The sequence below is a fragment of the Pseudophryne corroboree genome, chromosome 2 (assembly GCF_028390025.1).
Source record: "Pseudophryne corroboree isolate aPseCor3 chromosome 2, aPseCor3.hap2, whole genome shotgun sequence".
Classification (NCBI taxonomy): Eukaryota; Metazoa; Chordata; class Amphibia; order Anura; family Myobatrachidae; genus Pseudophryne; species Pseudophryne corroboree.
In genome coordinates this window covers 994,203,894-994,215,948 of record NC_086445.1, presented here as the reverse complement: position 1 = coordinate 994,215,948, position 12,055 = coordinate 994,203,894, and the positions used below count along the sequence as shown (strand labels likewise).

At 46.9% G+C, this 12,055-nt stretch overlaps 1 protein-coding gene across 2 annotated transcripts in view; it reads right to left on the bottom strand.

The window, feature by feature from the left end:
- LOC135050204 (interferon alpha/beta receptor 2-like) overlaps positions 1-12,055 on the bottom strand; it is an 86,474-nt gene that overhangs the window by 11,498 nt on the left and 62,921 nt on the right. The window contains exons 6-7 of one of the 2 annotated variants that reach the window (XM_063956457.1): positions 8,553-8,721; positions 7,779-7,912 (exon numbers count right to left, since the gene is read on the bottom strand). In XM_063956457.1, coding sequence (XP_063812527.1) covers positions 7,779-7,912; positions 8,553-8,721 — 303 coding nt within the window. Of the gene's footprint in view, positions 1-7,778; positions 7,913-8,552; positions 8,725-12,055 lie in introns of both variants that reach the window. The other variant, XM_063956456.1, reaches the window with a different exon arrangement.

The following is a 12,055-nucleotide window of genomic DNA, read 5'->3' as shown; positions in this document are numbered from 1 at the left end:
TACTTGTAGTATCAGAAATATGCAAAGCCTCCTTCATTGCCGTGATCATGTAACGTGTGGCCCTACTGGAAAATACGTTTGTTTCTTCACCGTCGACACTGGAGTCAGTGTCCGTGTCTGTGTCGACCGACTGAGGTAATGGGCGCTTTAGAGCCCCTGACGGTGTTTGAGACGCCTGGACAGGCACTAACTGACTTGCCGGCTGTCTCATGTCGTCAACAGTTTTTTGTAAAGTGCTGACACTATCACGTAATTTCTTAAATAAGACCATCCAGTCAGGTGTCGACTCCCTAGGGGGTGACATCACTAATACAGGCAATTGCTCCGCCTCCACACCATTTTCCTCCTCATACATGTCGACACACGCGTACCGACACACAGCACACACACAGGGAATGCTCTGATAGAGGACAGGACCCCACTAGCCCTTTGGGGAGACAGAGGGAGAGTTTGCCAGCACACACCAGAGCGCTATATATGTATAGGGACAACCTTATAAATAAGTGTTTCTCCCTTATAGCTGCTATATATGTTTTTATATGCCAAATTAGTGCCCCCCCCCTCTCTTTTTTACCCTGTTTCTGTAGTGCAGGACTGCAGGGGAGAGTCAGGGAGACGTCCTTCCAGCGGAGCTGTGAGGGAAAATGGCGCTTGTGTGCTGAGGAGATAGGCTCCGCCCCCTTCACGGCGGCCTTTCTCCCGCTTTTTATGAGGTAAAATGGCAGGAGTTAAATACATCCATATAGCCCAGGAGCTATATGTGATGTATTTTTTACCATAAATAGTGTTTTCATTGCGTCTCAGGGCGCCCCCCCCCAGCGCCCTGCACCCTCAGTGACCGGAGTGTGAAGTGTGCTGAGAGCAATGGCGCACAGCTGCAGTGCTGTGCGCTACCTTTCTTGAAGACAAGATGCCTTCTGCCGCCGATTTCTGGACCTCTTCACTCTTCTGGCTCTGTAAGGGGGCCGGCGGCGCGGCTCCGGGACCCATCCATGGCTGGGCCTGTGATCGTCCCTCTGGAGCTAATGTCCAGTAGCCAAGAAGCCCAATCCACTCTGCACGCAGGTGAGTTCGCTTCTTCTCCCCTTAGTCCCTCGATGCAGTGAGCCTGTTGCCAGCAGGACTCACTGAAAATAAAAAAACCTAAGTCTATACTTTTATTCTAAGCAGCTCAGGAGAGCTACCTAGATTGCACCCTTCTCGGCCGGGCACAAAAACCTAACTGGGGCTTGGAGGAGGGTCATAGGGGGAGGAGCCAGTGCACACCACCTAGTCCTAAAGCTTTTACTTTTGTGCCCTGTCTCCTGCGGAGCCGCTAATCCCCATGGTCCTGACGGAGTCCCCAGCATCCACTTAGGACGTCAGAGAAAATAATAATATTCATTTACACACTCAGCTGGGAGGGTATACGGTCAGCATACCGTTCGTCGGGACCCTGGCTGTCACAATACCGAAGCTAGAATCCCGACTGTGGCATCATACCATCGCCGGTATACCGGCAAGGTAGGTGATTCCCCCTCTATTGGTGTCCACGACACCCACAGAGGGAGAATAGAACCTGTGGAGAGCATAGCTCACCACCAAGCCCTCAAGGGCCTTTGTTGCGCTTGTCCCCCTGCCGGCATTCCACCGCTCAGGATGCCGATGTCGGTATACTGACCTTCGACATCCCATGCAGTGGGATCACATACCGATCCCGCTGGCAGTGCTATATGGTTTGGACAAAAAGTTTTTATTTTGAAGCTGAAGTCAGAACATTTCTACCGACTCGGACTTCCTCCAACAGACCTGATGGGAGTGTCGCAGGTGTGTCACTAAACTAGTTTCAAATGCAGACCCATTACGGCTCACACAGGAGGCCATACGCTCACAATCTGCACCTAGCACAGGGCTGGAGTCAGTTTCCACAGTGCGACAGATAGTTGAGCCCGAAGACAGAATTATACGCTGAAAATGGGCATCTCCGTCCTTGCACATGCAGACGCACAGCTGCACCCCAGGGAAGAGCTTGTACTGTAACGGTATTTGTCTAAAGTCGCAGAAGCAATACAGGCAAAAGATGCACAAACAGGCGCTGCAACGTCCGACTGAGAATCAGGCCCTGTGTTTTTAGGATTTACATTCTTTCAGGAGTCTACAGGACTACAAATCATCCAGTGACTAGATCACGATAATCCATTACCCAGTGTTCGCTGAAGCAAAATGTTACAGTAGAATGCTAGATAAAGATGAGTCTATAGAGCGCTGAAGGACTTACAAAAAGGAGGCTGAGGCCAGTTTTCATTATGGAGGTTCTTCAGCACTTTCTTGCCGGGATGTTCTGAAGTCCGACTTCGGCGGCCGTGCGGGATACCGGCCGAACAGAGACGTTTTTTAAAAGGGGCAATCATTTGCAAGACATGGTTTAGCCTTGTAAATGATTGCCCCTTTAAAAAAAAGGTCATTGTTCGCCCAGCAGCACGCACGGCCACGAACTTGGACTTTATTACATCCCGGCCTTAGGGGGGCATTCACTTAGTGCCGTTTAAAAAACTGCACTTTGACAGATTTTAGCTCAAATTTACATTCAACCTATTCAATGCCCGTGCCGGTTTTTTGACTGGTTAAAATATCCAGGACTGGCGAAAACCACGTTTATTGGTGAATTTGTCGTCAATACATGTGTTTTGGCAAATTTGCGGGCGTTTTCGCCCGTTTTTGGCGCAATGTTTGCCCATGCCGATTTGACAAAAAAAAAGTGAAACTGCATGGGCGAAAAATGGATTAAAAAACGTGCAAAAATGGCCACAATTGAATACCTTGTGTTGAATTGGTGCAGTTTTTCATGTGTGGGGTGGGGGGGAGGAACTTAATTGAATACCCCCCTAAGTGTTAAAGCGCACATATCCTATTCTCGATTTTTAAAGCAAAATGGTGTAAGATACTACAAACATGACATACAGCATTCAGAGTGTTTGTACAAAAGTTAGATTTTTTGTTAAGTGAAAATGTAATCGAATAGAGAAGAATGAACAGGACTGTTTTCCACCATATAGGCACATACTGGGCAAACATCTCACTTCATGACCAGGAAGGAAATTAATCCCCTGACAATGTGGTTTCAGAGATTTAAGGCAGTACAAATGTTAGTTTACCTCAGAAAAGATTTCTCAAGATGCTGAATAGGTCACACAGCGGTGTCATAAGGACATCCACCGGCGGCCCCTCCATATGCTGGTATAAAAATATCTAATAAGAAATCAAGTGAAGCGGATTCACTTAGACCAGCGCTAAGATCTGATAGTGTATGCCAACCACTTTACTTAATGTGAAGTGTAAATATAGTATATATACAAACTACCCCAAAACAACAATAAAAGCTCTCCTTTAAAGGCAAAAAACAAAACAAAAAAACAATAAAACAATTATTCTGTATCTCAAACACCAACAAAAAAAGAAGCAACCCAGGATTAATATATTGTCTTGGCCATAGAGTGTAATAAATAGATATGGTAAATAATCTAGCACAGGCTGGCCGTCTAAAGAAATGCAGCATTTTTTCTTTCAGCCTCAGGAGGTGCGAGATAAAAAATGTGTTAAAAAGTCCATAGTTTGGCCACCCAAAAGGCGGCCTTCAGATGCCCATTTAAGCACTTTAGATGGGTTTAGCTGCTTTGCGCTTCAAAACCCTGAGCTGCCAGGAGCGTTATGGGCGTCTGATCGGAGCAATAATTTAATAACTCCGATAGACGCCCATTGCTATAGACACCCAGCTGGGAGCAGAGAAAACAACTGAATTGGCCCCAGTGAGTTCAGAAAATCTGCCCGCAGAAATAAAGTAAGTTTTTCACCTTCTTCCAAATAACAACCTGAAGCCCAGCGGATCCCCTGACTGTTGGGGGTGCTGACCTTGTGGCGTTATTGGTATAACTGGATTAGTGAGGCCAGAGCTGCATGTGCCAGGGAAAGTGCCATGTTGTGAATGGAGGCAAGCTAGGACGTCACAGACAGACAATGGGGTGATCAGGGTCCACTGACAGTAATGAAACTGCTGTGTTGGGAGACCCTGGTGTCGGATGCATCATGCAGCTTCCACAGACCTAGCATATGCTGGGGTCACTTCATCCTGCCTCACTCCTGGCCCCCCTGCTCTGTCCCACTCCGCCCCCCTCTCTGCTCGCTCACAACACATCTCTCCCACATCAGCCCGTGAATACGGGCTTTAAGGGCCTGGGGATGCAGGAGTTACAGATTGCTACTAACAGCTTTATAAAGGGGGAACGCATCCCACACAAACGCCGGCTCCAAGGCCACAGGCTACAAAGGGAAATGACTGCGAGTTCTGCAGCAGCGACAGCCCGATCTCTGGATTCACTTATAATGAGGTGGGAGTACCGGGACCAGTCTGAGCAATCATGTGCAGCAGCTCTGTATGGAGTGACCTAGACAGTGGCTGCGGCAACCAGGTCACACTGAGCTTATCCTTGTGGACAATAGACGAGACCCGACACAGGCTCCCAGGTTACAAACTTATCACTAAAAATGTAACAGAAGAAGAAGAAGACGACGGAGGAAGAGGAGGAGGAGAAGGAAAATATAGTAAATGTGAACTCTAAAAAAAAAAAAAAAAAAAAGAAATTATAGATATACTAGGTGATTCATCGCGCCCTGCGGGCGCTCTTCACACCGTCGTAAGGGGCTACACCCCCTTAACCCTTGCACACCCTTGTGGCGTGCAATATTTTTATTATATGGAGTATTACATCCAATCATAATTGTATGAGTGGTTAAATATTGCACGGACAAAGGGCGTGCAGTGGTTAGTACAGTGAGTTTGGAGGGTGTATGTGGTGTGGGGAGTGTATGAGTTGGTGTAGGGGTGAGGGGATATGAGGTGTTGGAGTTGTATGTGTGTGTTTGTGACAGTTGTTGTAAGGTGGCATAGGTGTGGGTTTTCTGTAGGGTGTTGTGTGTAATATATTGTGTTGTGTGGTGTGTGGATGGGAGTTTGTGGTGGGGAGCAGAAAATGCCATGTGGGCGGGTGGTAGTGATAGTTGAAATGTTGTGGTCTAATAGGTGGGGTGATGGTTTGTCATAATTCATGGGGTGTATAGAGAGGGAGGTGGGTGTGTATCGAAAGTAGTGTGGTGTTGTGCAGGGTTGTGTCGGCTGTGTAAGGGAATGGGGGTGTTGGAGTGTTATGTTGGAGTGGTGAGTTGGTGTGTGGGTGGGGTTAAGAAAAAGAGTAGGGTAGTGATGTATGTTGGCTGTGGAATAGAGTGGGGGTGAGTGTCTGGCTCTGTATGTATTGTTGTAGGGGTGAGGGATGGGGGTAGTGGTAGGAATTATAAAGTAGGTTGAACAGCAGTAGGGTCTTAGTAGTAATGAGTTGTTGGTGAGGGGGTGTTGTGATTGGGTGTGTGTAGGGTGTGGAAAGTAGTGGATTTTGTTGACTGGTGGTAGGGTGTGTGAAGTAGAAAGTGTGGAGTGTGCGTAGAAATCTGTCTGTAGTGCATGTGTGTGTTTGTAGGGTAGAGGGGTAGTGTTGTAGGGTAGTAATAATCATTGTTGAGGGTCATAGTGTGTATTTGGTAGGTGTTGTATGTATTGCATGGTGGATTGTGGTGGGTGGTGAAGGAACAATGTGTGGACTGTAGTTTGCTGTACAAGGGGTACATGGATTGTGTTTGGTGTATAAAATGTGGTGTGTTTGGGGGCCTCAGGTGAGTGAGTTTGGAGGGAGGATGTGGTGTGGTCAGTGTATAAATTGGTGTAGGGGTGAGGGCTGGGTGAGGTTATAGGAGGTGTGGTAGTTGTAGGAGTTGTATGTGTGTGTTGTAGGATGAGTTTGTTGTAAGGTGGCATGGCTGTGTGTTGTATGTTTTGTGAGCTTTGTGTAGGGTATTGTGGTGTGTGGAAGTGTGAGGGGGTGGGGGTGGGGGGGGACATGAATTGGCATGTTCTTGGTTGTGTGTGGGACGGGTCCATTGTGGGCAGATTGTTGTGTTAATGGGTTGACAGAATGCATGGGCAGTATAGAGAGGGAGGTGGGTGTATAGTAGGTGAAGTGTGGTGGTGTGCAGGATTGTGGAGGGTCTGGAAGGTACTGTAGGTGTTGCCGTGTAATTGTAGAGGGGTAAGTGGTTGTGTGTGTGGGTAAGTTAACAGTGTTGGGTAGTGATGTATGGTGTTTGCGTAGTACAGGCAGCTTCCCCACCATGCCGTGACAGACAGGGGTAACAGAGTGGTGTGCAAACCCCCCCACCATGTTTTGGTTTGCAGGTGTGCTGCGGACACACAGTGATGTAATGATGGGGTCCACAGTTAAGGTTCCAGGGCTCCCCACTACCTCAGTACAAAGTGTATGATAGAGGGGACTCCGTTCCACACTGTACCAGGAGGCCCCATCATCAGAATGTCGGGACACTGTCGATGTCCACATTACCGTCAGCCGCAGCTGCCTGGGTGGGGGAGACTGGGCTGTTGGCACTGTAGTCCCCAGCGGCAGGTATAAAAAAAATCTCTCCCCCATGGCAGCAGTATTCTGCGGCACCCCCACCCTGGCAAGAGGCACACAATAATAGATGGGCATCTCCCCCCCATAATATAAGCCATCCCGCTCCCCCAATATCAGTCATCTTCCCCCCTTTATAAGGCATGACACTTCCCCCCCTTCCAGCACAATAGCAGCCATCAAGTTATCTTCCCCACCCCTCCACCAATATCAGCCTTCCTCCCAAAGTGTGGAGGGGGGGGAAGGAGCGCTACTGCTGGCTCCTATATAGTCCACATATATTCTTGTGTGGCTGATGGTGGTGGGGGGTGGATGGGGAGGGTGTTGTTTGAAGGATTGTGCTGGGTGATGGTGGAGTGGCGAAAGGGCTGGCGGCCGCAAGCAGACAGGTGCGGGTGACGGGGCTCACGGAGGCGGAGCTGGCGTGGTAGTGAGGGAGGCTTGCGGTCTGTTGTGGGCCTGCTCCGTGAAACAGGGTGTGCAGCGGTAGTGGAGAGGGGGTGAGCGCTCTGTGCGCTCCTGTCGTCCGCCGGAAGACAGCTGCGGGTGACGGGGCTGGTGAAGGGCGGAGGGAGCTGCTGTGGTAGGCTGGCTGTCGGGTGTCGTCCGCCTCCGTGAATGGGAGCTGGCGCGGTAGTGAGGTAGCCTGGGTGTCCGGTGTGGTCCGCCTCCGTGAGTCTGTGTGCAGCGGTAGTGTGGAGCGGTGTGTGAGGGCTGGGTGTTAGACGTGAGTGTGTGGGCACGGCTGCACTCTTACAGATGATGGGGGGGGGCTAGCAGCGGGCTCGGTTGCGGCTGTGTGTCCCGCCGTGGTGGGTAAGGTGGGTGTGGGTGTTTGCAGGGTATGGGGTGGTGAGGGTGTCTGGGTCTCCATGCTTACCTGGCAGTCTGGGGCGTCAGTGCACTGCTGGCTTGTGGAAGGGAATGGTGTGTCTGGGTGCTGGTCCCTTCTGCTAGTGATGTGTGCTGTGCTGACACTGGGACAGGCCAGGAGCTGCTAAGTCCGCCCAGGTCTGGTCTGTGACTCCACCCAGCGTTAGAAATGCGGGCACAGAGTCACAGGGCTAATATATAGGAGATAAATATAACATCAAATTTTACTTCTAGGCCCTGTAACACCATTGTGGATTTTTATAATGAACTCAAATCTGCAGTAATTGGAGTGTAAATTTCTGGGGTTGGACTAACTGGATAACGACAAGAAATGATCAGGGTAAAGTATATATTGTGTTCTTACACAAAGCAGTGAAAACAAAATACATGAGAAAAGGAAAGCATACGCACCAGGACTTTTGGAATGTAATTCTTCCCCTTGAAGATATATCCCGTTCTGTCCAGTCCAAATAAGATAAGCAATAAAGTGACCAATAGGATGACAGCACAGACCACAGAGACTACTATAAGGAGTGTGTTGTGCTCTGCAACGATAAATAAAACATCATGTGAATGTGCTACAAAAACAAAGAAGAAAAAACTGTATATTATGCACATACACACACACACACACACACACACACACACAAATAGATAGATACATACATAAATACATACATGGAAAATTTACCTATCATCATCTAGCTATCTCTCTGGAACTAGCGATATGATATATACACACATATACAGTATATTTTATATTATATTGCAATACCTGGAGGACAACATAGATAAAGTTGCAAAACTACCTCCCGTGCTGCGTTGCCTAGGGTTAAATCCAATGACACATTTTCCAAACTCATATGGTTGAGTATTTATTATCTTGACCTATTGCAATCACACTATAGACCACACGGCTGAATTTACATGGAACGATGTTGCGGTGATAGCCCGGCTATGGCACTAATCCAGTCAGGTGCCGCTCAGATATAACTATCCACCTGACAACTGAATCTGGGGAGAAGAATTAGGCACATACAGTACAGAGACAGGTGGGTCGCTGCAGTGGTACTTACCTGGGGAAGGGCATCCCTAGGGTGCGGCCACTTATAACAAAGCTGTTAATACTTCTTGTCTATATGATACAATGTATTGTGGGAGCGCTTGGTGAGGGGCCACACTTACCATTAGAATGGTTTGGCCCCGTGATGACACATTTGGGTGCAGATGGTATGGAAGGCGTGAGATTTATAGCTGTAGCCACAGTTACCGACACGCAGTAATTGGCTCTGGGCAGCAGATTTGAAATAATCGTGTTGTTTTCTCTACCAAACTCTACATCAATGCTGACAACCTGCTAGGAAAAGAACAGTGTATTATTAGAAAACATAGATTCACGGTTATCATCAAAATGTCACTTTAAGTAAGTTGTACAGTTATTAAATTATAAAGCAATTCTATTATTATTATTATTCTTTTATTTCTAAGGCACCACCAAATGTACAGGATAAACAGAAACAGGGTGCTACATCTTAAATACAATATATAAAAGGAATTTCATAGAACAGGGGTATTCAACATACTGCCCTCCAGCTGCGGTGGAACTACATATCCCAGCATTCCCTGCCACAGTCTTACCATGCCCTAATAAGAAAACTGTGGCAGGGCATGCTGGGATGTGTAGTTCCACAGCAGCTGGAGGGCCGCATACTGAATACCCCTGGAATAGAATAAGGACAGATGACTGGGGCAACGCCCTGAAGATAGGAGTTGAGGTTGGTAATAAACTCAGTACTCAGTGATCCTTTACGTATGGGCGAGCAGACAGAATCAGTAGCTGAAGGGGAGAGTCAGACAAGGGCGTGGAGCACGGGGGACACGGCTAAGGGAGAGATTAAATACTAATTAAGACATATATTTACATACTATAATAATGCACATGCGTTACTTTTATTTAAATGGAGTCAAATAGCACCTTTTAGTCTGCAGACAGGGCTGTAATGAGGGCAGTGCGGCTAGTCCCATCGCCAAAAGCACAATTCCCTGAGGCCCCATCCCGTAAGGACCCTGTCCACCTACTGCGGGATGATACACGCACGCCTGCCCCCAGCTCCACTCATAGGTCTCTGGCTGTTTACACTGGTGAACAGGACGTCATGGCAAATATGCTGTCAAAGTCAGAAAAATATCACGCTGCACACTGCCATATATGCACCTCATGCGTGTGCCCGCTGCACGTGCACAGGCCCTCCCGTGTGTGCGCATATTCGCAGTCGCGTGCACGGTCAGGCGCACGGTATGTGCATTTACGGTAGAGTTTGTGCGCGTCTAGCATGCGACTCGATCGCTACATATTTAATCAAAATAATGTATATTATAAGTTAATATTCCCCTGAGTTCAGCAGGTATCAATGGGTCTAAGATGGCTCTTAGACCTTAGAGATTCCCCTTTGCATGTTGGGAGGGCTTCACATGTTCTTATGCATAGTTAAGCACAGAAATAGTAATTGAAGATTAATTGTATTCCGAATAAATTACACCTAAGACCAGTCAGTTTCTTTCCCGCAGACGGAATACAATAGCCTTTAATTACTCTACGCTTTGAGATTCAATGAAGAGGACTGGCACCTTTGTTTACGAATGGGTTTAGGGTTGTCTCCAGAAGAATGATTGCTGAGATGTCATTGTCTCAACTGAAAGTGGACAGTGAGAAGACAAAACAAAACCCAGAGACAGGGGTTGTTTTGTATTCGCCAAACAATAGCTTCCCACAAGACAGGAATTTGAAATAATAACAAGTGTTAGTCATCACCCAACGTTTTGCATAACCAAGATCACATGGCCAGCTCAGCTCACTGATACAGCTAGCCCACATGCTGTGAAAGACACACACTTCCTGTGGATCACCCACCCCCCCCCACAGCTGGAACGCAGGTATGATATATCCACTGGAAATCACAGGGCTCACTCACTCAGAACCAACCTAGCATCCAGAAGCATGGCTTGCTCATCACCAGGACTGATCTCCTTACTAAGGCTAAGTATTGTATACACATGGCTTAATGGCATAGAATAGTTAAATATGTGTTTGTGGTAAAGTAGTTGTGAAATGATTGGCATAGAATAGTTAGTTTGGAGATACAAATGGCTTAAGGTTAATGATGCTTGTGCAGTTATGTGATTGTTGTGTGTTTGTGATGATACTCTATGAAATCTGTAATGAATTGGAACAGTAGACAATCTGTAGCATAGCATCTCTGGTATACATTTATGGATGGTGATTTATAACAGATTATAGTAGTTTCACATGATGCATCTTGCTGAAGGTTAGAAGTCAAAACATACTTCCTTTTGTTACTGTAGTCATGTGCTTGTAGCAATAGCAGGCTGATACTTGTGGGTACCTGGTGATCTGGTCTTGTGATGGCTCATATGGACAGCATGAGATATGTGGTGCTGATTCTGGAAGGATAGCATAGTCAGCATACCATATGCTCTGGTTATTGAGATACTGTGTTGGCTTGAAATTGTGAAAGGTGATTTAGATGGTTTGGAATTGTAAAATCAGCACATATGCATTATATTGAAGCTTAGACATTTTGCAATATAGTGGAGTCTTATGTCTTCTGCTATGTGATTATGGTGTAGCAAAGAATGCCATGTGTTTGGACTTGCAAATCTAAAATGGCTGCTGGCATTCCCTTTTGAACCATATGTTACAGACTTTGGAATCATGGGAGTTTTTCCCAAAATGGAGTCTAGCTTCTGTCCCATGCGGTATTGTAGGGACCATTGTGTTGTTGCTGTGTGTTGTGTATATAGGGACAGCCAGCCTGGGTGAGCTCATTTTTCTCTCCACAAAGGTTCTCAGCATTGACTAACTGCGCAGCGATCATTCCCACATGTGTAAGTTCTCTGCAGACATTTTACCTCCTATTTGTTGTAAGCCATTCTCCCTCTCCTTCCCCTTAAATGTAATTGTGCCACTATTGTATTTTAACGTGTAGTAATTCTGTTAGGTGTTTGTTAGTTTGGTAGTGTATAAATTGTATTGTGTATTCTTTTGCAATTGTACGTTCATTCTCTCCCTTAAAAGGTGTTAGAACCTTAAACCGGTATTTGAGTGTTTATTATATTGCTAAGTGTTCTCAGAGCGTCACAGACGCTCATACAGCTTTTAAACTAACAAGGTTACACTGCGTTGCATTTACACCTTATCACTGCACAAAGGTTTACAGTATAAGTACATTCCTTATGGTATAGTTATTGAGGTTTAATTCTGTGAGCGTCAGCGCCGCTTGTGATCTCCTCATGGTCTAGAGCGTCCGCTATGCTGGTAGCGTATCATTACGGTAGTCGGCAGCCTATAGCGTGCTTGCCTCTACGCATTAAGCCGTGAGCGAACGTGCCGCTCGTGCGTCTCTACCACGGCTAAGCGTTTGCTACGCTAAGTGCGTACCCTTACGGTATATCATACGCCAATTGCGTACTGTGTTCATTAACCTTTTAGAGTGTTTAAAATAGGATAAATCAGTTAGGCTTTATCAATTGCGGGCTCGTCCGTCCTCCACATATCCGCACTAACGAAAACAGACGTTATCTGTCAGCAAGGGCGGGAAGGCAGTAGTGCTGGCTAGATAAGCGTCTGTTTCGCTACGTTGTAGGAGTGCTGGTGGAATCCGGAACCA